Source organism: Oncorhynchus masou, chromosome 8 (assembly GCF_036934945.1).
Source record: "Oncorhynchus masou masou isolate Uvic2021 chromosome 8, UVic_Omas_1.1, whole genome shotgun sequence".
Classification (NCBI taxonomy): Eukaryota; Metazoa; Chordata; class Actinopteri; order Salmoniformes; family Salmonidae; genus Oncorhynchus; species Oncorhynchus masou.
The window spans coordinates 32,094,184-32,121,162 of NC_088219.1; the positions used below are offsets into that span (position 1 = coordinate 32,094,184).

General features: G+C 41.9%; 3 protein-coding genes across 8 annotated transcripts in view; 2 read left to right on the plus strand and 1 right to left on the minus strand.

The window, feature by feature from the left end:
• The first annotated feature begins 1,839 nt into the window (after nucleotides 1-1,839).
• Nucleotides 1,840-8,403, plus strand: btf3 (basic transcription factor 3). 3 transcript variants are annotated; one of them, XM_064972216.1, is made up of 6 exons: nucleotides 1,840-1,947; nucleotides 3,039-3,107; nucleotides 3,294-3,407; nucleotides 3,601-3,802; nucleotides 4,200-4,256; nucleotides 8,064-8,403. In XM_064972216.1, the coding sequence occupies exons 1-6, from the start codon at nucleotides 1,843-1,845 to the stop codon at nucleotides 8,108-8,110; spliced, it is 594 nt and encodes a 197-aa protein (XP_064828288.1). In that variant the 5' UTR covers nucleotides 1,840-1,842; the 3' UTR covers nucleotides 8,111-8,403. The 3 variants fall into 3 exon arrangements, with proteins under 3 accessions (XP_064828288.1, XP_064828290.1, XP_064828291.1); XM_064972218.1 differs by having other exon boundaries at nucleotides 1,912-2,012; XM_064972219.1 differs by lacking the exon at nucleotides 1,840-1,947 and adding an exon at nucleotides 2,068-2,098.
• A 482-nt stretch (nucleotides 8,404-8,885) lies between these two features.
• On the minus strand, nucleotides 8,886-13,851 carry LOC135544532 (ankyrin repeat family A protein 2-like). 3 transcript variants are annotated; one of them, XM_064972213.1, is made up of 9 exons: nucleotides 13,745-13,851; nucleotides 12,919-13,325; nucleotides 12,071-12,229; nucleotides 11,791-11,856; nucleotides 11,498-11,595; nucleotides 11,165-11,290; nucleotides 10,935-11,001; nucleotides 10,680-10,760; nucleotides 8,886-9,318 (listed from the first exon to the last, which is right to left on the minus strand). In XM_064972213.1, the coding sequence occupies exons 2-9, from the start codon at nucleotides 13,199-13,201 to the stop codon at nucleotides 9,263-9,265; spliced, it is 936 nt and encodes a 311-aa protein (XP_064828285.1). In that variant the 5' UTR covers nucleotides 13,202-13,325; nucleotides 13,745-13,851; the 3' UTR covers nucleotides 8,886-9,262. The 3 variants fall into 3 exon arrangements, with proteins under 3 accessions (XP_064828285.1, XP_064828286.1, XP_064828287.1); XM_064972214.1 differs by having other exon boundaries at nucleotides 13,703-13,821; XM_064972215.1 differs by lacking the exon at nucleotides 8,886-9,318 and adding an exon at nucleotides 10,121-10,263.
• A 9,120-nt stretch (nucleotides 13,852-22,971) lies between these two features.
• The window catches only part of LOC135544534 (rho guanine nucleotide exchange factor 28-like), a 108,445-nt gene continuing 104,437 nt past the window's right edge, over nucleotides 22,972-26,979 (plus strand). For both annotated transcript variants that reach the window (XM_064972220.1, XM_064972221.1), the window contains exon 1: nucleotides 22,972-23,230. In XM_064972220.1, coding sequence (XP_064828292.1) covers nucleotides 23,200-23,230 — 31 coding nt within the window. In that variant the 5' untranslated portion in view covers nucleotides 22,972-23,199. The remainder of the gene's footprint in view (nucleotides 23,231-26,979) is intronic.

A 26,979-nucleotide genomic window follows, 5' to 3' on the forward strand; every position in this document is an offset into this window, starting at 1 on the left:
TGTTCTCAACTAGCCATCCTGGTTAAATAAAGGTGAAATGAAATGTAGAAAAACACTTTTTTGACTTATCAGAAGCTTCTAAAGCTATGCCATCAATTTCTCTAATTTTCCAAGCTGTTTAAAGGCACAGTCAACTTTGTGTACGTAAATGTCTGACCAACTGGAATTGTGATACAGTGAACTATATGTGACATAATCTGTCTGTAAACAATTGTTTGAAAAATGACTTGTGTCATGCACAAAGTAGATGTCCTCACCGACTTGCCAAAACTTTAGTTTGATAACAAGAAATTTGTGGAGTGGTTGAACATGAGTTTTAATGACTCCAACCTAAGTGTATGTCTGGCTTCAACTATAGATTACGCAGGACCATTCATGGGGAATATATTTCTGATTTTGATTGATGCACATTCTAAAAGGGTGAATGTGTATCCTGTTCTGCTTCATCCACCACTATTATAGATTGCCTATGACAGAGCTTCAGTAACCGAAGGAGTGTGTGACAACACAACCTGTTTCGTGAGCACTGAAGCACAATAATTCTCCAGAAACAATGGTAATTGTGCACGTGACATCAGCTGCATATCAACCATCTTCAAATAGTCTGCCGGAATGCGCAGTACAGACATTCAAAGAAATTATGAAAAAAAGTGCAGAAGGGAGAATAGCAACAAAAGTGTCATCTGTTCTGTTCAGCTACAGAATAACACCTCAATCCACAACAATGCTTTTCTCCTGCTGAGTTGTTATTAGGTTGTAGACTACGCTCCACACTGGACCTAGTCCATTCAGATCTGAAATGGAAAGTTGAACGCAAGCAAAACAGACAGAAAGAGAACCATGACAAACGTACCAAGGGCCAAAGTTTTGGAGAGGGGGACCCTATCCTTAGCAGAATGTCAGTCATGGGCCAAAATGTATTCCTGGATTCATAGACTCAGTGACTGGTCCTGTCTCCAACAAGGTAATGTTGGGAGATGGTAAAGTGGTTCGCAGACATGTTGATCAGATTCTTTCCAGACATGAGGGAACAACAAGTGAGTTACTAGTTTTGATGGCAGAGGACAGGCTGTTCTCTAGCTATCCACTTGTTTCTATGGTGCACATTCCACAGACAGAGATCGTAACAAAGGAAACAGTTCAAGAAGAGGAGAACCCAGTTTCAGAGTCAGATACTGAGCCCAGCTCAGAAACAGCTGGTGGCTCCTCCTCTGTTGAGAATGGACGCTATCCCTAGTGTTAGTCACAAAGCTTCCAAGCTGCTTAAAGGACTTTGAACTGTGAACAGGGTAAACTAAAATGCTTGTGAGCATGTGAAATGTAATGTCTATTGTCATGCTTATTGTTTACACCGACTTGTTTAGTTCAGTAGAGTACAGAACAAGTTAAAAAAGAATGCTTTTTCAGTTAAAGGAACGTTATTTCAGCATTAGTTCATTTTAATGCAATAAAATAGCATAGGGAATGTCTTCTTATGTTGTATATCCTAAAAAAAAGTTTTTTGGGGGGGAAGATTTTATATTGAAATCTTAATAAGGGAGGAGGAATGTGGTAATGTGGTATTAACACGTCATTACACATACACGCCACCAGGTCGTGTAGCACTTAAGATGAGTACGTGTAATCATTGTTAGAGTATTGGGGCGCACCAATACACATGTTGAGTGCAGCTGCGACTGTCTGCCTTTTACACCATGCTCCGGGTTAATAATAAAATAATCCGTTTATATAGAGCTACTCCCTTATTTATTCTAAGGCATAAAGAGTTCCATGGATTATTACATATAGGGCCATCCCTCATTCCCATAAATGAACTGGCCCATCAGCCACTGAGGTATATGAATGACATCAGGCACTTTTGCGGTTGCACGTCTGCCTGCACGTCACTTCCTCCAGCCTCTCTCGCTTCCATCTTGCTCCCCGCGTGTGCTCGTTGCTAGTGTGCAGGTCAGTGAGGAGCTCTAAAATACCTTATTTCCTGCACTGTTTCTGCTCTTCTCCAACTGCACACGGTAAACAATATCCTCGGTTATCAGACCGGTAAAAATCGTGGAGTTTGAGCACAAGTGGGCTTGGTAATGGAGTTTAGACCTGGGAGGTGAGGTTTGAGTGACAGGCCTAATACCGCTGGCGCTAATCGAATTGAGAAACTTGGTAGCTAGCCAGAGCCAAAAAGCCCGATACATCGTTTATATGGCTTTTACTTTTAGTGGTCATCGTCGACATGTCAAATGTATGTAGATATTTAGCTGGCAGTGTTTTTTTTTCTCGACATGTTCCAGTTCTTTGATATCAACAGTTACAACGGCCTATTAGCATAGTTAGCTACATCAGTGCCTATTATTATCCAGCTAGCTAACGTTAGCTCTCATATCTAAACATAAATAACTTACCAACTAAGTACTGGTAAGTTGGTTGATAGTTTGTCTGCTAGACTTAGACAACATGTAGCTAACGTTGTTAGCTAGCTACAGTTCATTAATTTAAGCCGTGGCGTCTGCTTTTTTTGGTTGCAGGTCTGCGTCTTAACGACGTTGACAAATGTTCTATAACGTTTGCTAGCTGATATGTGATCAACTAGCCAGCTGATACTGCTCAACAGGCAGTTTGGTTGCTAACGTGACATATCGTACTGTTGCCTTTCAAACTTCTCAACCACAATATTGATTTACTGTTTTGGGGAGTTTTGCTAAATTACTGTACATCAACAGTACACTCACGTGTGGGTGTGTGCCTTCAACTCGTATTTCATGCTCAAATTAATTTAGGCTACATGTAACGTTACTAGTGTAAAGAAGGGGAAAGGGGGATACCTAGTCAGTTGAACAGCTGAATGCCTTCAACTGAAATGTCTGGCGCATTTAACCCACCCCTTCTGAATCTGAGAGGTGCGGTAGTCTGATGTTAGAAAATAATTTTTTTAAGAAAAATACAGGCTTAAGTGAAGCTGGGCTTTAAGGTATTACAAATGTAACGTTAACCAGAAACACACAATCCTAATGATATAATACCAGTAACCCAAATGCTGTCTATTTCAGATGAAAGAAATAATAATGAATCAAGAAAAACTTGCCAAACTTCAGGCACAAGTCCGCATTGGCGGCAAGGTAAGAAAATAAGCCATTAACACACACCAATTTCTTCCTATTATGCTCCGATCATGTTTTTCCACCTAGTAACACAGGCACTATATAAAACAGTCAATATGTTTAAAAAAAAAAAAACATCATTGTATTGTTAATCTTGCACCTGGTGTTAAGAGCATGCACTTGAATCTGTCTTCTGTTATACAGGGCACTGCTCGCAGAAAGAAGAAGGTCGTGCACAGAACCGCAACAGCAGATGACAAGAAACTTCAGTTCTCCCTAAAGAAACTAGGCGTCAACAACATCTCTGGTATCGAAGAGGTAAGGTTTGGTCAATGGTTAAACTGACCCTTTCGCTCTCTGTAGCCATCTCTTTTTAAATGTATGCTTTTTAAATGTATGCGTTGATTTCTTTGAAAGCAGAGGGTTCTTTTCAAGGCACAACTTAGCTAGCTGCGGTCTGTGAGTTTTCAGAAATGGAGTAACATGGCATAACCATTCTCATTCCTCGCAGGTGAACATGTTTACGAACCAGGGGACAGTGATCCACTTCAACAACCCCAAAGTGCAGGCCTCCCTGGCAGCCAACACCTTCACAATCACTGGCCACGCCGAAACCAAGCAGCTGACAGAGATGCTGCCCAGCATCCTCAACCAGCTGGGAGCAGACAGCCTGACAAGCCTCCGGAGACTGGCTGAGGCTCTACCCAAACAGGGTACGTGTTCCTGGGGGAGGTAGCTGGATGGTGAGGGGGAACTGGCCGAGGCGCTGCCCAAACAGGGTACATGTGTCTGGGGGACATTTCAAAATAGTCTTCACCTCATCTGTTTGATTTTGCCACAGGCTTCTGTAGTGTTAGTGTGTGTGAGGAGGTGGATTGGTAAACGTAACAGACAGAAATGCACAGTAATAATTTGAACCTTTTTGCACTTGTAATTGGAATGTTTGGGATTTGAAGTAGGGCTGGAGGTTCATCGATGGATCTTGAGCACTGTGCAGGCACTGACATTGTAATAGAAATGCCATTTGTTTGACTTATTCTTCATGATTGGATACAGCTTCCTGTACATTGCTCTGCAAGTAGTTTAACATTTCTTATTTCTTCCTCACAGCTGGAGATGGAAAAGCACCAATTGCCCCCATAGAGGAAGAGGATGATGATGTTCCAGGTGAGTTTTATATGAAGAGCAGTCTCAACATGCTGAGGTTGAAACTCAAACAATCAAAATCTGAGAATTAACTCAGACTTCTGTTTCCATCCATGTGGGCCGGCACCTGTTTCTCACTAGCCCCGTGGCTCCGGCAAACCTGCTCTGACTTTGGGCCAAAGTCAGGCCACTTGTACTTTTCCTCTGGCATTTACAAAAAAAAATGACTAGCTGAACTTTAACACTTTCTCACAAAGCAACTGTCTTGATGTAAAAGTAGTTGATTCTGCTCACCCCAAGTCTTTAGTCACACTCCTGATGGAAACACATTTCAACTAGCTTTCATTAACAAAAAGCACTAGTGACACACTGGTGTGGGCTAAGTCTTAGAGGAAAAATCTCCCTAAAACCACTCATTCCTTTAATTTATACTTAAGTAACACTGAGAACAATATTGTTTGTAAACAAATGTTTCATTTTGGCGTTGTAATAAGGTTGGTAGCAACATGGGAAATCGTTGTGGAAGTCTGTTGCAGCTCAGGTCAACTACAAAATCCACAATACAATGCTCTATGGGCTGGCTAGCTAGCAAATGTAGCTACACACAATAATATCAAAGACAATATCAGCATGTGAAGGAGCTAATTAGTGCAGTTGGTTTAGGCAATTTTACAGCTATCACGACAATCTCACCATGTTCAACCTGCAGATCGATGTGCCTCAGTGGAGTCGGACATTCGCAACAGCAGATATACTTTTGAGGAGATGGGGAAACGTTGCCCATGCTACGTCAATGGACCGAGCGGTGCTTTCTGAGCGATTCTGGGACAAGCGCTCTTCAAGGGGTGAATGGGAGTCTATTAGGCGCTAGCTCAAAAACCCAACATGGGCACCAATTTCATCAAGAAGTACAACATTACAAATCTTGTCCAAGATGTGAGAATTAACTTGCTATCTGTAATATTGTGTAAATTTGGATTTGTGTAGTTGCGTACTCGAGGAAAATGGGCACGTTTCTCGACATAGTCCGTTTGAGAAGGGATTACGTGAAGATGAGCTTAGCAACTGCAGGACGCAGCATGACAACATGAACGCAATTGGTGGGGCGTTATGTCCCCTGTCAACTGCGTTTATTTTCAGCAAACTTGTGTAAATATTTGTATGAACATAAGATTCATCAACAGACATAAACTGAACAGTTCCACAGATGTGAGTAACAGAAATCGAATGTGTCCCTGAACAAAGGGGGTCAAAATTAAAAGTATCTGGTGTCTGGTGTGGCCACCAGCTGCATTAAGTACTGCAGTGCATCTTCTCCTCATGGACTGTGCCAGATGTTACCCCACTCTTCCACCAAGGCACCTGTAAGTTCCTGGACATTTCTGGGGGGAATAGCCCTCACACTCCCCAATCCAACAGGTCTCTGACATGCTAAATGGGATTGAGATCCAGGCTCTTTGCTGGCCATGGCAGAACACTGACATTCCTGTCTTGCAGGAAATCACACACAGATCAAGCAGGATGGCTGGTGGCATTGTCATGCTGGAGGGTCATGTCAGGATGAGCCTGCAGGAAGGGTACCACATGAGGGAGGAGGATGTCTTCCCTGTAACGCACAGTGTTGAGATTGCCTGCAATGACAACAAGCTCAGTCCAATGATGCTGTGACACACCGCCCCAGACCATGACGGACCCTCCAACTCCAAATCGATCCCGCTCCAGAGTACAGGCCTCGGTGTAACGCTCATTTCTTCGACAATAAACGTGAATCCAACCATCACCCCTGGTGCAACAAAACCGCGACTCGTCAGTGAAGAGCACTTTTTTGCCAGTCCTGTCTGGTCCAGTGACGGTGGGTCTGTGCCCATAGGTGACGTGTTGCCGCTGATGTCTGAGGACCTGCCTTACAACAGGCCTACAAGCCTTCAGTCCAGCCTATTGCGGACAGTCTGAGCACTGATGGAGGAATTGTGCATTCCTGATGTCCTAAGTTTTCATAAGTGACCATAATTGCCTACCGTCTTTAAGCTGTTAGTTTCTTAACGACCGTTCCACAGGTTGCATGTTCATTGAACAAGCATGGGAAACGGTGTTTAAATCCTTTACAATGATCTGTGAAGTTATTTGGATTTTTACAAATTCTTTGAAAGACAGGGTCCTGAAAGGACGTTTTTGTTGAATTTACGCTCCTTCCTTCATTTGATTCCTATCGCCTTTCTGATATATTTGGCAACTGCATCATGATATGCACCCTGGACTGAGGGGGCAGACAAATATGTAACTTAACAGAGAATTTTCCTATCTCGAGGTAGGAATATTGCAAAAATATGATCAATGGCTAATTCGAGAGAAGACATCCTCCCGAGTTATGACATGGCCCGTATTGAAGTCTGACATGCATGACAGACCTTTTAGCAATCTAAAAGTCGTGTTCCTATTACCTTCCAGTGTAGCGAGAGCAACTATCACAGTGCTAAGTCATACTCGCTGGATTTCTGCCTGCTTGGAATGCCAATAACTCAGAAACATGAACTGACCCAGGGAATTGATAGACCATCACTCAGATGCACGAAAACAAAACATTCAAAATTGGTGAATCATTCCTTTAAGAGCTCTCCAGTGATTTCAGTCTCTGCAAACGGAGCGATCACAAAATTTCAGCTGCGCAAAAGTACGTGGAACTACGGAAACAAAGCAAAGTCAGATCTGTTGCATACTGTGTGGAGCACTTTAGGTGGAAGTGTAGCAATGGAGGCATCAGTGTGAGAATCACACCAGCCTCTGGCAGTACATTTGACACTGTCCCACTCCCACCCTCTTGGCATGGATGGACACATCTCTAGTTATTGGTTATTTTTCCTCCCTGCTTATTTCTACTTGACCATAGGGATTGTGTAGGTATCGTCAATAATGGACCTCGTTCTTGGCCTCTTGTGAATTTGCTCAGTGATGTGCTCCTTTGTCTCAACATCACCCACATGTCTAGTTAGTATACATGTTATACTTTCTCTGAAGTCTGCCTCCAGAATAAGTTACATCTGGGCTTTTACTTTCCCTCCAATTAATAAAACCTTGCCAGGGTTTGCTTACTTTTGGGAATTGAAGGGGGTCATGCTCAGGGGATCCAACAATGACTAGAGTAATTGGTGATGGGTGGGAGTCGGGATGGTGGGCTTAGTGTTTGAAACGTTGTCCGTTGTTTAGGAGTTCTGAAAGCAGTTTGCTTTTCTTTGTTGGAGAAAATGGGTCCAAACACATGAGGTTGCCATTACAATTACCCACAGCTTTTCCCAGGGCTATCCTTTTCCCGTAACCCAAAGTTCTCAAACGATTACACTCCCGATTACATTCCCGTTCAGCGTGAGGAATGGTTGAATCCTAATGATTGTCTATGCCATCATGTTATTACTGGACTTTAGTTTCCCTTTGTGTCCCCCCCCCAAAGACTGTCGGAATTGTTTCCATTTGAACACTCAACCCCTCTGAGACATATGGACTTGACAGATTTCAGTCTTCATTGAAAAAATAGGACCCTCCTTGAGATCCTCTGTGCCTTTTTGATCTTCAGTGCCATGATTTTTACATCTATTTTCGGGAGTTCTGTGTACCTTCCCCTTGCAGAGCGAGACTCATTCTGAGTGTAAAGGGAGAGCAATTTTTTTTGGGGGGGGGGGGGAATTGTACCTGGGATCATGTTTCAGATAAACACTCCTTTTTTCCCTTATGTGGTCTGAGATTAGTAGAAAGAGGCATGTATGTTTGTATTTAGGCCTGTTTAACCTTACTGACACGTCACTTACCCACCGTTGGCTCTTGTGTTGTTTTTAGATCTGGTGGAGAATTTCGATGAGGCTTCCAAGGATGAGGCAAACTAAAGAAAAAAAACAGACCTTCAGGAGTCTCAACCGGACTTGACTGGGTTGGATAGGGGCACTAGGCGTTATTTTTTAACATTTTATTTCTTATTTCTTGCCACCCGACTCTGAAATGCTTTTTTGTGCACTGTGGTGTCCGTGTCCAGTTTGAGTCAGTGAGAGATTGTACGGGTTGTCTGAGGTTTGTGCTCTTCATATTCTCTTCAGCTGTTTCTTCCATGTTACTGAACCTGATTTCTTTGCAGTCTGGCTGAAACCATATCTGGAATAAACATTTTGCTATTGTCAATTTATATTTTCTCTGATTACTTAAAAAATAAAATAATAATTGCACCCCATGGTCAACTAAGGCATGGTACAGAGTAGTGCGCCGGACTGCCAACAATGTGACTTAAAGGCCATTTACGCTTGCGCCGACGTGCACAGCGTTTACTTTGAATAAATGCCTTGTACAGATAAATGGGACATGATCTGTGCACTAAATTTGGTGAAGATGGTTTACACGTTTATTTACAATAAAGCAGCACCAGCAAAAATCTGAAGGAACATTGTACAACACTAATGTACCCTAGGATGGTATTTCAACCATATCTTCCAATTAAGTCGGGCAGATAAACAAACAAATATACATTAAACTACAACCTACCTACAGCAGGCCCCCCTCCCACAACACTGCTCTTTTATTAAGCTTTACATATATTTGAAAAAGCTCTGAGGCCGATACGTACTACCAAGAGCAGTGTGTTTTATTTTTTCTGGACAAAATTTGAGAAGCTTTGTGGATTTTAATTTTATTTTTTTAGTATTTCAGCTCATGTAACATGGGACCAATTTTTATTAATATTTATTGTTCGATGTACTTAACAAGTTAATTATTAATGCATGATTTGTGCAGACTTTTAGATTTATGCACTAGTTTCTTACATGGTTTGTTACAAAACTCAATAGGATGTCTACCCAAAACCGATACATGCGGTGCCTAAATACTCACACACATGCTTCCTAATCGTTTCACACATGAGCCTCAGACGTGCTTCACGATTGTCCTCAGACATTTCTTTCTTCGTTATGGCATCTGCTGTATACTGCATTTCCATTCCCAGGCAATCCTTCCTCGTGTCCCCAGGTTAGTGGCTTTTCCCTGGGCTCTGGTCACTCTCGCATCCCCATCAGCAGCTTCAGTAGATGGACCTCCATCACCTGTTGAACTGATCAGAGAATAGAGAAGTTTCATGAAAGTTTGAGTATTGTACGAAATCAAAAAGGCAAGTATCTGGTAGAGTTGGTTAAAGGTAAATAGGAAAGCTAGGTTGCTTAACCTGAACTGACGAGAAAAGGACATAAGAATGCTATCCTCAAACAGAGCACAGCTCCAAAAGGCAGCCATTTTAAACATGGTCTCTTATTTCCAGAGTATAAATATCCAAGTCATGAAATTGTAACAGCTTCTGGGTTAGTTTGAGCATGGCTTGATTGGGATATGTTTCCATAACAATGACATGTCTAGCCTTGGCATACACAGCACCTTACTAACTTGTCCAGCAATTTTAATTGTTAAGAGAAATTGACATAGAAAATAGATGCGCCAATTGCCTGATACGGTGCATTTCCATTGAACGGTCTTGTGCCACTAAAAACAGCTGGATGTAATGTCACGCCTAAAAATAACACTTGCAAAAACCTAGTCTAATAAAGTGGTTGGAGTGTTTCCATTATCCATTTCGGCAAATTGTGCATTAAATTGCCTACAGGTGGTGGGAGGGCATACAGGTGTTCAGGTACACTTGGTAAGCCAGCATGAATAGACATTCTAATTCTCATGTGCACCTGTAATGATCATGCTGTTTTATCAGCTTCTTAATTTGCCACTCCGGTCAGGTGGATGGACTAGCTTGGCAAATAATATGCTCACTAACAGGAATGTAAAATTTGTGTGCAAAATGAGAAGCCTTTTGTGCATATGGAACATTTCTGGGATCTTATTTCAGCTCATGAAACCAACACTTTACATCTTTTTCAGTAGTTACATTTATTTAGCAAGCAGTATGCCCTTTAAGAATTAAATGTTGAGTGGAGCTTCGTAGTTATGTGATGACATCACGTGTCCCATGTACCTTCTAAATTATTCTGCAATCAGCATTTAAGCTTTGTTTCTATAAAAAAAAAAAGTTTGACAAATTCAAAATCCACCCGTCGAACAAATACATGTCACTTTAGAATATTTCTCCTAGAGCTGTCGTTTCCATTACTTCTTTTTTTGCGACATTGCTTTTGTCAAATAAACCTGGGTCAATGGAAACCTGCCTATTGTTATACACTGACTAGAAGGAACTTTCACCAAATACCCTTGTTTCTTTCAAAATGTTCTAATATGTAGTTAAGAGTTGTCTGTCTGCACCATATGTATCTTTATGAAAGTAAACCTGGCAAAAGACAAGTAATGAACTGCTATTTCTGCTTTATGTATGCATAGAGTACAATACCTCTTTCGTGAAAGGATTCATGATATTGCAACCTGTTCATGATAAGTATATAGCCTATAAATGATATGAAATGCATATTTGTATACCATTCCTATGGCCCATTGCCACAGCCATATCCATAGCGTTGAAGCCAGAGTCGGACTCAATGGTGGGGTCGGCTCCACTTTCTGTGACAGGAAAGGTTTGAATTCATCAGATGACAGACCTGTCTACACATATACAGCCTACATCTAAACAATTTACCTAAACATTAAGTCAGTTTCAGATAACCGCCACCGATGTTGATAAATACAGTATGTCTGCTGAGTGGAAGGTCAGTCAGCCAGCCAATCAGGCCTTACCCAGGAGGATTTCCACACAGGGTACATGGTTCCCATGGACAGCGTAGAGCACGGGAGCCCCGCCGTTCTGAAACCAACCCACACACTGCATCACATTCGGGCTAACACCTTGGGCAGCCTCCAGAAAGGTAAGCATTCACATAACTGATTTGGGGGATGCATATCCATTTGTCTACATAAGCCATACACAAGAATAAAGTTTAAAATCCTGAATCAGCTAACTTTCCTACCCAGTCATATTCATTGACGTCCACCCCACAATCGATGAGCATCTTCACGATGTCTGTATATCCCTTACTGCATGCCAGAGACAGAGCACTCTCTCTGCCTTTAGCCAACAGGTTGGGGTCCGCTCCCTAAAGGAAGAGAACATGGAGACAGACCATAAGTGAGAAAATGGTCAGGTCTAAGCGGCCCATTTAGTCAAAACATGATTTCAACATTGTGGTGTTTTGCTGTTTTATGTGCATTTTATAACATTGTCTGACTATTTCTGTACCATGTTGTTCAAATGAATTTAGTAATTTGCTGAGTTATTCGTCTCAACATGTCGTTGTGCTTACATTCTGAAGCAGGAATTCTACGACTGCAATCTGTCCATGTGCTGCAGCCCACATCAGGGGGGTGAAGCCTTCCTCATCCTGCAGGTTAATCACAGTCTCTACAGCCATACAAACACCAAAGCAATCAGTAACATGTTTCACGTCTTTCAAGTCAACCAGTGAGAGCCATATTATAGATGTTCTAGAGTGCATATTGTTCTTACCAACTTAATTATGTGACTGCATGGTTCTAAGGAGCCCGACAACATCAATATAACAAAACAAATAGAACTCCACCTTGAGGACATCCTCACCTTGTTCAATCCTGCTGGCTAGGAAAACCATTTCACCCTGTGCTGCTAGCTGGTGAATGGACAGAGCTGGAAAGACGACATAGGTCAGAGGTCAAGCAGCCATCGTTCAATGTTAGATTCAGGTATGGTTTGTGTTGTCATGTTTGAGGCTAAGTGATGTGTGACAAATCTAGGATAAACGCCGTCATATAGCTGCCCACTGCTCTGACCTCTAAATTGGAAGTCTGTGTACATTGGACAAAGAAACTACCTTTAGTTTAAGATGAGCTCAGGTACTTACAGTGGACCAGAAGAGGAGTGGAGGACACTTCGTTACCACGGTGCTTGTTGGTGAGTGTTGTCGACTGTTTGATGGGAGAGAAGTGTTTGGTGGTGGACGGGGTATAAACATGACGCACTTGTATCCCGGGTGAGGGTGACGTCTGAATATTACACTCGGCTGAAAGGGAAAAGAGGCAGCAGCATCAAACATTAGCTTAGTTCAATTGAGCAGCAAAATACCTGATTTATCTGGGATCAAATTAGCCTAAGATCATGGCTCTCAGTACCACTAAATTACACTAAGTCATTGAACGAAGGTGTCTTCTACTGGGTAGTTTTAAGACCCCCAACGCTTGGCCTGAACATTTACATGCATATCAGTGAGAATGTATATATATTTTGTAACATTTATACACCTTTTTAATAGTGTTCCTACGTAGACATTTCTCAATGTTTTCTCGTGTTTTAAGCAAGACCGAAGGACCACCTGTTCTAATTCGGTATCTAGCGTGTTCCGAACACCTGTATTGTAACGCTAACGGAAGAATGCCGCCAGAAACATGTCAGTGAAAATACTGTCGGCTTGCAACTGAGAGCCGGTTATATTTAGCTTTTGTGAAAATTATTTGCATGTGATATGAGAAGGGCTTTGTTTCTAGAACCTTTTCGTGATTGAGAGTCGATTCACGTTTAATTCTGATATTTTGTGCTGCCAGTCTACCTCCGAAAATAACACAAGGTCCTTGGACCTTGACTGAGGGAGTAACGGTAGGCACCTTTTAAAAAGAGTACTGGGGGATAGAGTAAAACATGCGAATTGTATTGTAATACCAATGAGTGCGTCAACAGTTGGTAGTTAGTTGGTACCTTTAAATAAAACAGAAGCCACCTCCAAATCGGAGTTGACCTGGTCCTGGATGTTTTTGCTGTCCTCCTCGTTGAGTGACTTGACGAATCTTGAGCATACGTTCATATCGAAGCGGTTGGGCAGAATGAACTTGATCCCCATGGCCACGTTCTGTGCACCTGTGTTGTCCGCACTTCCACCCGGGTGCTCCGACTTGATGCCACTCATATCTGGCATCACACATATCCCCTCCATCTCCTCTGGGACCGAACTGGTCCTGCCTGGTACCAAACCTTTGTCCATGACCGAGTAGTTAAGAGTCAAGAGGGTTGACTCAGTGCTGGGTGGATGTGATGGCGACAGTCTTGGTTAACGAAGACTTTGCTTACCACATCGAGTGTGCCATAAGATAAAAGTCAGTGAAAGCCTAGAATGAATTAAAACGTAACATCAGCATTGGGTAGGCCGAGGGTTAGTGCTAATATGCATAAATCCACAGGAGTGAGTGGTTGCAAGAGAACAGACAAGGATCATTCCTAATAACATGATCAAATCAGCCCAGAGGCTTACATCGTTACATTTTAGGGCCTAGCTAGCTACAACCAAATGCTGTCCGACTTTACTGGTAGTTAGGTAATATTTCGAAATAAAGACGAGACCAAACAGACCGACTAGTGTTAGCTAGCCCAAGATTGGCCAAGTCGTTGAACGAGACGTAGCTAGCTAAGTGTTAGCAAGCTAGCTAACAGACCCAGTATCATCCATTGCAAGCAACCTAACGTACTGATTAGAAGCACAACTTACACCGTTGTTAGTGATTTACATTTATTAATAATAATTTCTTACTAAGTAGCTAACACATCTTGTGTAATATCCACCGATGGTGCAAGGAGTTGATAGCTGGCATTCCACTTGTTTCTCGCGCATGAGCACTAAAGTTTTTTTCTCTTCATAATGTGCCAGACTGTAAAACCAGGTATGTGAACAATAAAACATTCGAAAACATGCTTTATTCTAGCGCGGCACTTACAATTATTGAAAACATACAGAAAAATATTTTGTATTTTAGCAAATTTGACAATGAATGACACTTAATAACCAAGCCTTTTTTTTTTTTTTTCCATATTCTGGTTGCGGAGGCCTATCGCATACAAATCTTTGAGGCCTTGGGGACCTGTGTTTTACTTGTGTGTCAGCTCCAAAAACCTAACCTGGGTGAATTAAAGTTTTACCATGACATTTTGCAATGTTTTTGTTAATCCATTTTAATACGAAAGCTTGGATAATAGATTAGGCTACACTGGTTACCCTGCTGTGAGATTACCATCTGAAGCACAAAGATCACAGTTTTGGTCAAATGCTAAAAATTGGTTTATGCGATGCTATTTTTTTGGGGACCACAGGTTCATTAGAACAATTGCTCAATTTTCCTTGAATATTTTCCTTGAATGAAATGGTTCATTGTAAACCAAAGACAAAGGAGCTGATCGTGGTCTACGGGAAAAAGAGGGCCGAACAGGCCCCCATTAACATCGACTGGGCTGTAGTAGAGTGGGTCCCCCCTCAGGAGACTGAAAAGATTTGGCATGCGTCTCCAGATCCTCAGTTCTACAGCTGCCCCATCGAGAGCATCCTGACCGGTTGCATCACTGCCTGGTATGGCCACTGTTAGCCAGCCGACTGTAAGGCGCTACAGAGGGTAGTGCGTACGCCCCAATACATCACGGGGGCCAAACTTCCTGCCATCCAGGACCTATATACTAGGCGGTGTCAGAGGAAGGGCCAAGAGACCCAAGTCATAATAAACTGATCTCTCTGCTACCACACGGCAAGCAGTACAGGAACGCCAAGTAGATCCAAAAGGCTCCTTAGCAGCTTCTACCCCTGAAGCTGAACAATTATTCAAATGCCCCCCCCTTGTCTTTACACTGCTACTCGCTGTTTCTTATCTATACATAGTAACCTTACACCTACCTACAGGCTGAAATTACCTTGACTAACCTGTAACCCCGCACATTAGTGTTATTTTATTGTTACTTTTAATTAAAACATTGTAAATGTTGTTTTATTTTCTTAACCAATAACGCAGTTAAAGAAATAGAGTTAAGGGCTTGTAAATAAGCATTTCACGGTAAAGTGAACCTTTTGTACTCAGCGCATGTGACAATCACAGAAGATGGAAACAAGCATATTAGATGTGTGCCAGGTGTTTATCAAATCTTTGATGATTTTCTCTCATAAGCATGTTTGAAGTTACTCTTTTCATTCTCAATTTAAAGTAATAGAGCAGTAGAGTTTGTAGAAATGTATATGGTACCATTCAGATCAAATTAAAAACATTTATTGACCCAGCTAGCTATCTTAAATGTTTCCTTTGTGCTGTAAAGTCTCTACATGTCACCATTTGAAGCATGTTACTTCTGCTTGAATAATCTGGAATTACTCATTCGTTTGAGCGGTCAGAGGTTTTCCCCCTTCACTGGTCGAAGTTGCAACATGCTAATCTGATTTAGGGGATATGCCAAATATTTCTCCCTAATCTGTCAAATCCTGCCATAGAGGAGTGTAGTCCTAAATTAAGCGCCATTCGCTTTTGTTTTTGTCGGAGTTTTCATAGCTAAACCCCTTTCCAGATCAGGAAATTAGGGGTCACCTCTCTATTTTATCCGCTAATATTTATGTGGCTATTTTCAAATGCTGCTAATTTAGCTCATAAAACATAACTTTATATTTTGGTTTGGGATCAATTGGCCAAGCAATAGATATTATTTGATTTATTTCTGTGGATTTCTGATCTGGTACAAAGGATCAAAAGCTAAATCAACCTGCTATCAACATTTGTCTCACCACAGCTTTCTTTCTTTTGGTTGTGTATACCCGAGTAACAAGGACTTGGTAAATAGTTTATTTTTGAATTGTTGACAATAGTTTGTCAACAGCGACCCATTCTCGTCAGGTCTTTCGTGACATCACAACAATTTCTGGGAATTACGCCTTCCTGAAACTAACTGTATGCAATGCAAAACATAAGACGTGAATGTCACATTCATTATGCTAGGTAAGTTCCTCCTTACCAGAAGATCCCCTGTAGGAAAGTAACCCATGACTGTGGCGTTGGTAGATTTAATAGATCCGTTTCACCTATTGTGTGTTGGTTGACTTTCTTACGTGGCCTTGGCTTTCAAAGTTTGTTTATTTTGAGGACTGTGAGGCATGTCTACAAATCTGCTGCAAAGTGGGGATTTCCTAACTACGTGTTTAGGTTTATGTTGCCTGGATGAAAACAGTTTTTCAGCCCCTGCCCTGTCGTATTTATGCAGTTCATCAGTCCCATAACCTCCGCTAGTGACTTAGACAGGCAGCCCAATTCGCATCTTTTTTTCACTAATTGATCTTTTGACCAATCAGATCAGCTCTGAAAAAGATATGATGTGATTTATTAAAAGACCAATTAGTGGAACAAATATCAGAATGGGCTGCCTGTGTGAATGTAGCCTAAATAACCTCTAACCTGTTTGCTGTGTGTGCATAATCTTTCTCTCTCTCTGCATGTTTACACACATACATCATAATGAAAACATATTTGCTTTATCATTGTGTGTCAGTGAATAACACTATTCAGCCAAGGCATATCCGGCATGTCTACAGTTGGGATTACCACCAATAGAGGGGCATGAATGAAACGCGTGCACTTTAGGTTAGGAGTCAACTGGTTGCCATCAATATATTTCATACACTTATATCAAGAAGAGCTTTAGGAATTGAATTTGCTCAAGTAAAACTAACCATAAGCTGTTGTTCTTGGAAGGCAAAGGTAATGATGTCCTTGCAGTGATATCGAGGAGAGAGGCAGAGGTAGGAGGGCTGTTCAGGGACTAGCCTAGCTGTGGCGTTTAAGGGTGCTTTTAGCTTACAACGGGGTTCTAGAGGGGGCTGGAGAAGGGTGGGTAACAACAAGGGAGTGAACAGGCAGGAACAAGGGGTGACCATGTTATTCTTATCTTTTCTTATTTTTGTTGCATTGTCGAGAAGGCACCTGCAAGTAATCATTTTGTTGGACGATGTATCAAATCAAATTTTATTTATCACGTGCCGAATACAACAGTGAAATGTTTACTTCCAAGCCCTTAACCAACAGTGCCGTTTTAAGAAAATAGAGTTAGTAAAACCTTTACTAAATAAACTAAAGTAAAAAATTATTGATAAAAGTTACACAAAATAATGAGGCTATATACAGGTACTGAGTCAATGTGCGAGTGTACAGGTTAGAAGTTTACTATGCGTATACCATACATACGACTAATAAAACTTGAAACTAGTCATAGACCATGCAATGGTGCATGGAATGATCTGGGATGCTGCTGGTTGGTACACCTGCTTCTTCCAGTCCATAAAACCTTATGAGCAGGTTTCTCTGGGGCCTTGTTGCCAGCAGCACCAACAGGCCTACTCACAGCGCCTGGGTCCTTTGTGCCTCCCGTGCCCGGTCCTCTGCCTCCTGCTGTTTTGTGCTGGACGACTGTAGCCCATGACGTGATTTCACACAACACAACCAGCCACGGCAGAAAGAGAGAGGGTTTTGTCCCGGGACCCTCTTTTGTGCTGTTGTTTAGTTTGTTTGTTTTCAGAGTTTCTAATGAAGAAGGCCACGAGTTGTGGTCCGTCACTGTCACAGTAGGGACACCAGGGGGTCTGGAGAATAAAAAGCTTCCAGGTCAATAGCATGGAGCAAATTGCCTCGCTCTAATATCTCTGTCAGTTATCACACGCAACTCCGGCCTCAGTTGCCTTGTTCCCCCAGCATGTGAAGGGCACTCGCGTGATAAGTCTGCGCTCTTGCTGTGACCATAACTCCTACTCCTCACGGCATCTACAGGATAGCCTACTGAGTTGACTGTTAACTCAACTAACACTCAGCTATTGAAACAATGATGCTGAGCTGACCTCAACCCTCTAGCAGGCTGAACTATGTTAAATCTGATTATTGGTGCATACTCATTTATGTCTGGAAAATGCCACAACCACAATTTATTCTAATGTCTTTCACATGTAATCTGAGTAAATGTAATCCAAATGATAATATCATCCATCATACATTCTTTACTTTATAACAAAAATTGGATGTGGCAATCAGTCCCAAAATATTGCTGAAACAGACAGACAGGCAACCGGGCTAATAGAGAACCTAAACTGTGCTTGTATGACAAATATATGTTGCTAACAAATGTCAATGGATGTGTAAGAGGAAGGTAAACAGATCTACGTTTCAGGTTTTACCCAAGCTCTTTACTCAATTGGTGTTTGGTAACTGGGACGAGATCTGCACCTAGGGGCCACCTTACCCCAATCTTATAATTTTCCCCCAGTATGTGATAAAATCTAATGAACACATGGGGGCAGTATAGACCAATCTGACACACTGGCACTTGACTTGCAACGAATCAAGTTCATGATGAGTAACTGAGCTGAAATTGTTGCTATTGAATGTGACATCAAACAATGAGTTGGCGAGTCTGATTGTACTTAAAGCGTCAGTGTTTTTATTGTCTTTATAAAATAATATTTAAGTGTATTTTTCATGTACTGAGTATAAGAGATGCATTTTAGAAAACAACATGTCATACAGTATATGCAGTCATGTACTCTCATGTCATCTATTGTGTCCAGTTGCACATGTGGGATGAGTAATTTTGACTGCAGATGGCAGAACTGGTTCAGTCCAATAACCTTGATGAATGAAGTGTTGTCATCCGTGGGGCTGAGTCCCCTGGTCTACATCTCACACATTTCTCCATTCATTCAATAATTGCTGCAGGCAATTTGGGTTACAAGCTGCACTCAATGGTACAACTGTAGTAGTCTCTGCCTGGTATTCAACTGTTTCCCCAGAACCTGCACACATTATAGGCCTACTCATAGCTTTATATTTGTTTATGGTTGTACTGCTGCTACTGCTGTTGTTGCTGCCAATGAGCTGTAGCCTAAACTGATTCTCCAGTCCATGTTTGCTCAATTTGAGTTAATGGGTTAAGCAGGAAGGGCGGTAACTCCATTTGGACTCCCTCTCATTTCCCCCCGTTGCTATGGGCACTAGTATGAGTAATGACCTTGTATACATGAGTGCAGCAATAAGTTAGTGGAGAACAGCAAGATATGTTTTCAGTATGGGAGGGGGTTGGGCTCACTTATGGTGGACCATATGGGAGGGCAAGCAGTGAAATAGAAAGTGCAACACTCACTAGCCTTCCCATGCAAATTAAGTGTTTTGGATGGCATACAAATATAACTCCCAATGGAAATAAATAGTTCTGTACAGATTCATTCTTAGGTTGTTCGTTTGTAATTAGGCTACCTTTCTGCCATGTAATGGGCTACTGTAAAAATAAATGTTGGAAACATTTTCAAAAGACTCGTCTCTTCAGGAGGCACTGATAAGGGAACATATTTTATTTTCTACATTTCCTTCAGAAACTATTCATACTTTGACTTATTCCACATTTTGTTGTGTTACAGCCTGAATTCAAAATGGATTAAATTGTTTTTTCCTCTCTCACCCATCTACACACAATACCCCATAATGGCAAAGTGAAAACATGTTTTGAGAAAGGTTTGCAAATGTATTGAAATACAGATATATCATGTACATAAGTATTCACACCCCTTTGATATGTGCTTCTACAAAGTATTGACTCTGGGGTGCTAATACTTATTTAACCCTTGTGTAGTCTTAACATTCTGTTTACTACCTTACCCTTAGGGTAAAAAAAGACCTGCCTTCACTAAACCCCTAAAATAAAGTAGCTTAATTGAATTATAAACCCCAAATCTGTTTTGCATGAAGAAACAACTTTTCATTCATCACAAACTTTGTGAATATCTGGGTTTCCCATTTTCACAATGCAGAAAGACTGCATTTAATCAGTGGACACCACTTGTTTTTACTACAACATACCTGTCATAATTGTCTTCTTTACTTTCTTATTATTGCTAAAGGTACTGCATAGGTGTAAACCATACATTTGTCTTTAGCAAGAGATAGCACTTGTATAGCCTAAGAAAGTAGAAAAATGTGCAGAAAGTAGTTTTGAATGCATTTTATTGAAAGGAAACGAGTCATACTTTTTTGGCAACATAGTGATATTCTTATATACTGTACAATGAGAAATTCAACTACAAAATACTAGTATTCTCCCATTTAAAAACAAACATTGCCCCCATCCATAAGGTGTATAAACAACAACAATAAGTAAGAATAAAATAAGATAATAGATACAAAACATAAACATAAATCAATCATCTTTAATTAGCACATGTAGGACAGTATGCAAGTGTGTGTGCATGGACTTTGCAGATGTATTTTTCCAATGTGCAGCACATAGTATTTGTTTTACAGTCCTTCTTTGGGGGGCAGAATTGGCTTCTCCTCCTCTTGCCTGCCCCAGCTGCAGCCTCATGTGGATCAGGACAAGATTCAGCCCCCTGAACAGCTTTCACAAGCACTGCAGAGGCTGCTGTGCGGGGGAGGCACTCCCTTCTTTGAATGTATGGGGTTATAAGTGCCTTTCCCAGCTGCTCCAGGAACACCCTCCTCTTGTTCTGCGTATCAGGGATCCAGGTAGGGTTGATCTTATTCCATATCATGCAGGAATTGTATGAGGACACATCTATGATGTTATGGAAGATGACCAGGGGCCAGCAGGCAGTCATCCTCCTGCAGCTGTAAGTTACAATCACCTTGTCCAGGTTGTCTACGCCTCCTTTGTTGTGGTTGTAGTCCAGGATGATGGCTGGCTTCCTGTCCTCACGATCACTGATCTCAGCTGTTTTTTTTGCAGTGTGCTCAGGAGGACCACATTCTTGTGGGGAGGTAAGAAACAAGAGTGGTGGTGGGGGTGAAGGCAAACTTTGATGAGAAGGCCTCTCTCCCTCTTGTTGCGAAGAGTGCAGGGGGGAGCTTAGGCTTGTTCTTTCTAACTGTACCAACCATTGTAATCTTTCTCTTCAGGAGCTGGATTCTGGATTGTGCGTCACAGGCCACTCATATCTGGATGCCATACTTTGCTGGCTTGCTGGGCATATAATGCCGGAAAGAACAGTGACCTTTTGACAAAAGAGATTGCTATCAGTAATTAGTATCAGTGTCACAGAAAACAATCACATAAATCAAGGATATTACAGCAATACATAATAAAATGAACAGTGAAAATCACTTACATTACAGATATGAAAATAAAAATGTACCTCTGAATGGAACCAGTTGCGTATCCACTTACTGCAGGCCCAGGGTTGTAGAGGATTGGCAGACGCTCAATCCACTTCTCCCAGACCTCTCTTATGGTCATTCGTTTGTCTCTCACATGTCTTGCAGGTCTTGACTCATGGTTATCAAACCGTAGCATTCTTGAGAAAGTGTGAAAGACTCAGTGGCATCGTGGCACTGAAAATCACCCTTCCACTCTCAGCATCCCAGAGACTACATGTAGCCTCGCCTCGAGACCTATACATACCTGCTAAGATTAGCAGCCCTATGTAGGCACGCAGGTCAATCTCATCCATCTTTTTCCAGTTGTCTCCATATTTACGGAAACCCTGCAAATTTGTCATCTCCAGGATGATTTTTTCGAAGGCTGGTGTGATGAACCTGTAGAATGTTGAGGCACAGTCCTGGACATGGGCAACCGTATGTCTTGTGGGCTCTGGGGTCATCCTTATGACATTTTGTGCTGCCATCCTGCCCTGGTTGTCATATGGTGACAAGGACCATGTTATTTTGCTGTTCTTTGACAGAAATGTCTCTCTTTCAGCTTGGGGGATTTCTTCATCTGAAGATGATACATTGTGCTCTGGGTTGTAATTCTTCCCCATCTTCTTCAGATACCTCCTCCTCTTCTAAATAATTTGTTTCCTTATTCCTCCTGGACATCTTAATAAATCAGGTCTACGACCTGTTGGGCACTAAAACGTGCACTCATGGCTTCAGCAAAGAGAGATCTGGGGGGGACTGTCATCTGCAGCACATTTATAGCCTCTGACTGCATTCCCCATTAGTAAACAATGCTTTCAAGAAATGTTTATTTTGTCTGAAATTGTGTTTATTTTGTCTGTGAACTAGGGTCATGTGTGGGGTCATGGAGGGGAGATGCTGCACATGCACAAGAAAGTTCAACCATTAGCACAAAATCTCAATTTCTCATTGTGTGTTTGTCTTTGTGTTTTTTGTGATGTGTAAATGATTTTATGACCCTAAGACAATCTTTGTACCCTGGTGGTGTACAGCTTCTTTGGAAATATGAACAAAGAAGATGTTTCACTTTATCTAATGTTGGGGTCACTAGGAAATGTAATCAAAATTCAAGTTGAAAAAATATCATTTAGGGGGTTTTCTCTGCTGTTAAACATAGTGGCGGATCATTGTTTTACCCTTAAGACAACACAAGGGTTAAATGAGATATTTATATATTTTATTTTCAACAAATGAGCTAAAATGTCTAAAAACAATGTTTTCACTTTGTCATTAAGGGTGTGTGATTTACAACAACAAAAAAACGATGTCATATATTTTGAAATCAGGCTGTAACACAACAAAATGTGGAATAAATCAAGAGGCATGAATACTTTCTGAAGGCACTGTACGTACATAGTAAACTCACCACGACCTCACCTGTGAATTAAAAGTGGAAATCAAGTGGCGTCATGTCTCCCATCTCATCCAGGTCCGTGGACACGTAACGGTGTAATTGACCCGTAGAGGGGAGACCTTCTGCTTCACTGATCAACCCTGTCAACACAGAAAATACTAGATTATTGTTAATTTCTTAGCCGAGAATGTCACTGTAAAATAGCTAGCTCCGTCCAAATATCATCAGCAAAATCCGAGAGCGCAGCGCGTTAAGGGATTCAGAAGTGGCGTGACATTGATAGAGTTCGATGCGCCATGATTTTTGTGTTATTAGCACAAATGCTAATAACATAATGCTTATTTCTACATATAGTACATCATTAATGAGGGACTGGGTTGTCACTGATGGAGGAGGGGCTGGACCGCCACGCACAGTGGAGGAGAGGGTCGGCAGAACGAGCCTGGCAGCCGTGCTTAGGGAAACTCAGTTCTCAAAATAAAGTTTGCCTCCACTCTTCATACCGAACTGAAGACTTCACGAAATCGATTCGGAAACTGTCGTGTTATTGATCGTTTTTACTATTACCTATTGGGGAGAATTAGTAAACGTTGAGACTTTTAGGAGATAGATAGGACGTTGGAAAGTGATCGCTCAACTTTCTACACAGGAAGCGCTTTCAACATGTCTAGCGAACGGAGCGCGGACGACTCAGGTAAAGTTAAATCCGACAACACAATGTTGCGCTTTGCATCTAGTCTTGCAAAAAAATATAGGCAGACAATTTGTAATATATAACCCCATTCAAAATGCAAGCAGTTGTAATGCCAACGCTCTTCCAATAGTGCATAGGCATAGGCTAGCTGACTGCAGGCAGATGTTACAATGCGTTATAAATACGTATATCAGGGTGTACTGCTGAGTTTTGGCTCTCTAGAGTACAGTTCCTCTCAAGGTTTCTTCCATACCTTTGCAATTATTTGCCACTGACACCCTGAGCTTTTCTTTCTAGACACTTGGGTCCAGCAAGGTTTTTGTTAAACACTTTTTGACAAATGCAATACAATGACAAAATGTGCCGCAGTGTTAGTTCCTAATGTATTGTTAGAGGGAGGTAATTTGTTCCATAAGGTCTTGGATAAGGATCTATGTTTTGGACTCCAGTGAGTGTTGATAATGCATTGTGTATAGAGCTGTTTCACGTTCTTGTACACGTAGGAAAAAAAGGTGCTATCAAGAACCTAAACGAGTTCTTTGTCTGTCCCCATAGGATAACCCTTTGAAGAACACTTTTTGGTTCCAGGTAGAACCCTTTTAGGTTCAATGTAAAAACCCTTTTCACAGAAGGTTCTACATGGAACCCAAATAGGGTTCTTTCTACCTGGAAGTGGAATCAAATCATTTTTTTCTTATAAGGGAGCACGTGTCAGGTTGACATAGTTTTAATATATTATACTGTCTGCAACTTTAATAGCTTCATAAAGCAGGTTGAAAAAGACGTGTCTAGTCGTTTTCCTATCTTAGTTCACCTGCATATCAGCCCTTACTGAAGCAGAATGGTTTTGTTTCCTAGACTGAGGACTCACACTGTTCTTGTCTTGGCAGCTGTGTTACATTGTCATCATTCCAGCTTGCATCCGGTTCTCAGGGGCCACGAATCAACACATCAATGAGCATTTAGCTAGATGTTCCTGAGAATAATTTCTATCTCACAACCACACCTGTGCCAAATGCACCAAAGACAATGAGCTGCTACATTTTGGAATTACCAAACGATATGGTGAAATCAAGATTCACCAGTTCAGGTAATGTACAGTTGACTTGGGTGTTGTCATGTGACAGTAACCAGATTCATTCCCACTTGACCTCTCAGGATATTGACATTTTAACATATTTGGGTACATGACCAGATGTCAAAACTTGTGTTCCTTCTGGTTTTGACGTGTTTGTTCTCTATTGTGTAGAGAGTGACTGGTTAGTCATTGTTCACATCAGCTAGTCTCCTCAGGCCCAGTGTCTGGCTAGGGGCCTAAATCAGGTTTCTTACACACAGACGCACTAAAGAGTAGAGCGGTCAGGGTTAGGAGGACGTCACAACACCTGAGGCTTTTTCAAGGCGAGTGGTGTATGCAGGGCTCTAAATTCATATTTTCCCAATGTAAAAAAAAAAGTTAAAAGCACATCATACAATCTAGGCGCACCAGAATAGATATTTTTAAATGATTGAGATATAGTAAGAGATCAGTCATTAATTTATATGATCATTGATCTTTTGAAAAAGCTATTTCCTTTCTTTCTGTGCCCCCAAATGTTTAGATATACTGGTAAAGTAACCAGGTTGTTAGTTAGCTAGCTAATAAGGTAACATGACTGAACAAGGTGTAAACAAATGCCTGAGAGTGGTTTTGGGGCAACCCACGACATGGTTTATGAACAGGGCCTAAAAATTAACTTTTTGGTCCACCAGCCATTGTGGCAGGTAGATGAAAAAAATCTACCAGCCACTCATTACCTGACACTTATAATTATTACCAGCCAATGTATTTATTTGTCATAATAACACCAACAACAAGTACGGTTTCTTGGCTTTGTTTTTGCAGATTTCGGATTTCCCCCAGATTTTCTTCACGTTTTCACAAAAAAAATCACTTATTTTAATAGAACATCCGATTTGGTTGTTTTTCCAAGTCCACAACAATCCTTAAACCACTACAGGAAATGACTTTTGAGGTCTGGGAAGAAAATAAAAAACATATTTTTGTAACGGCTGTTGGAAGGAGAAGGTGAGGACCAAGATGCAGGAAGGAGACGGAGAGACAACCTGGTCCTTGGAGGAGGCACAGGATAGACCGGGCCGTGGAAGCGCACTGGAGGTCTCGAACTAAGGGCCTGCCCAACCCTTCCTGGCTGGATGGTGATTCTAGCCCGGCATGTGCGGGGCGCAGGCACAGGACGCACTGGGCTGTACAGACACACGGGAGACACAGTGCGCAGGATATCTTGGCCCGAGGAGACGCACTGGAGGTCTGGAGAGCAGGGCTGGCACCATCTGTCTTGGCTGGATCCTCACCCTAGAACGGCAGATGCGGGGAGCTGGGATGTTGTGCACCAGGCTAAGAACGCGTACTGGAGACACCGTGCGCTCCACCACATAACACGGTGCCTGACCAGTACGATCCCCGCCATGGTAAGCACGTCTTGGAGAGCTGTAGCGCCGAGCTGGCACAGGACGTGCAGGGCTTGGGAGGCGCACAGGAGGCCTGGTGCGTGGGGCTGGTACAGTCTTCACCAGACGGCTAACACGCACCTCAGGACGAGTATGTAGAACTGACTCAGGTGACATCAAATCTCGTACACGCTCCGTCGGGTTCCGTCCTTGGCTCCTTACGGTAAGCACGGGGAGTTGGCTCAGATCTGACTCTTGACTCTGCCACACTCCCCGTGTGCCTCCCCCAAGAAATTTTTGGGGCTGCCATTCGGGCTTCCTTGCCAGTCGTGTTCCCTCGAATCGCTGGTTCCCTTTTCTTGCTGCCTCCGCTCTCCTGGCTGCCTCCACCTGTTCCCATGGGAGGCGATCCCTTCCAGCCAGGATCTCCTCCCATTTGTGCGTCACAAGCAGTGGTTTCAATCTTTTTAATTATTAGGACATGTAAACAGCTTAATCTGTGTTCTGGCAGTGTATTTCTTTATGCGCATGTGCCAGCAATGGTAGTGCAAGCCTCCCTCCTTTTTTTTTGTGAGTGAAGAAAGTGTGGGAAAATGAAGTTTTCACAGACTTAATATGTACGATCTCAGAATCAAATAGGCTTTGCAAACATTTATTTAGATTGGCGATTTTCTGCATTTATTTAAATAGGGACGATGCAGAAATGTCCATCTTTGCCTGGTTGCTAAAATTCTAATAGTTTGCCTAATTTCAGTTTGTGACCAAACAACCTTTATTTAATTAGGCAAGTCAGTTAAGAACAAATTCCTATTGACGCTGATGGCCAGGGGCAGAACAGTAAGAGAAAAGCTGCGAAATGGAGAGTAAAAGAGAAGGGACGGCCAGAAAATAAATGTTTTGGAAAGATTTGATGAAGTGGTAAAAGAGGATTATAGCAGTGTTATGTGTGATGATTGTGATACCATTTCGACAGTCACAAGATGGATTTCAAATAGGCTTGAACTGTAGCCTACTGGTCAGATGGGTTAAATAGAAACTAAAATCTGGACACTGACTCTAGGTCTATAACCTCTCACATAGCCTTATAAATTCCTGCCGAATTAAGCATTTCTTGCAAGTGAACAAACAGCTGACCCAATCACCGCAAGTGTCCATAAAAACAGGATTATTAGGGAAACTCATTCTTCTTGCAAAGCATGCAAACATTTTAAACAAACTTATATTGATCTGACTATCAACAATAATGATATTATTGTGTGCATTTAACCCTGAGGGGCTATCAAGGTTAACCAGTGTGA

What these genes read in the sequence shown, in the direction of transcription:
- LOC135544532 (XM_064972213.1), bottom strand. Translation starts at nt 13,201, where the DNA reads ATGGACAAAGGTTTGGTACCAGGCAGGACCAGTTCGGTCCCAGAGGAG. An exon ending in GGCTTCTGTTTTATTTAAAG is followed by an intron (nt 12,230 to 12,918) that starts GTACCAACTAAC and finishes TTTCCCTTTCAG; the next exon opens with CCGAGTGTAATATTCAGACG. An exon ending in CACTCCTCTTCTGGTCCACT is followed by an intron (nt 11,857 to 12,070) that starts GTAAGTACCTGA and finishes TCGTCTTTCCAG; the next exon opens with CTCTGTCCATTCACCAGCTA.
- btf3 (XM_064972216.1), top strand. Translation starts at nt 1,843, where the DNA reads ATGACATCAGGCACTTTTGCGGTTGCACGTCTGCCTGCACGTCACTTC. An exon ending in TGCTCGTTGCTAGTGTGCAG is followed by an intron (nt 1,948 to 3,038) that starts GTCAGTGAGGAG and finishes TGTCTATTTCAG; the next exon opens with ATGAAAGAAATAATAATGAA. An exon ending in AGAGGATGATGATGTTCCAG is followed by an intron (nt 4,257 to 8,063) that starts GTGAGTTTTATA and finishes TGTTGTTTTTAG; the next exon opens with ATCTGGTGGAGAATTTCGAT.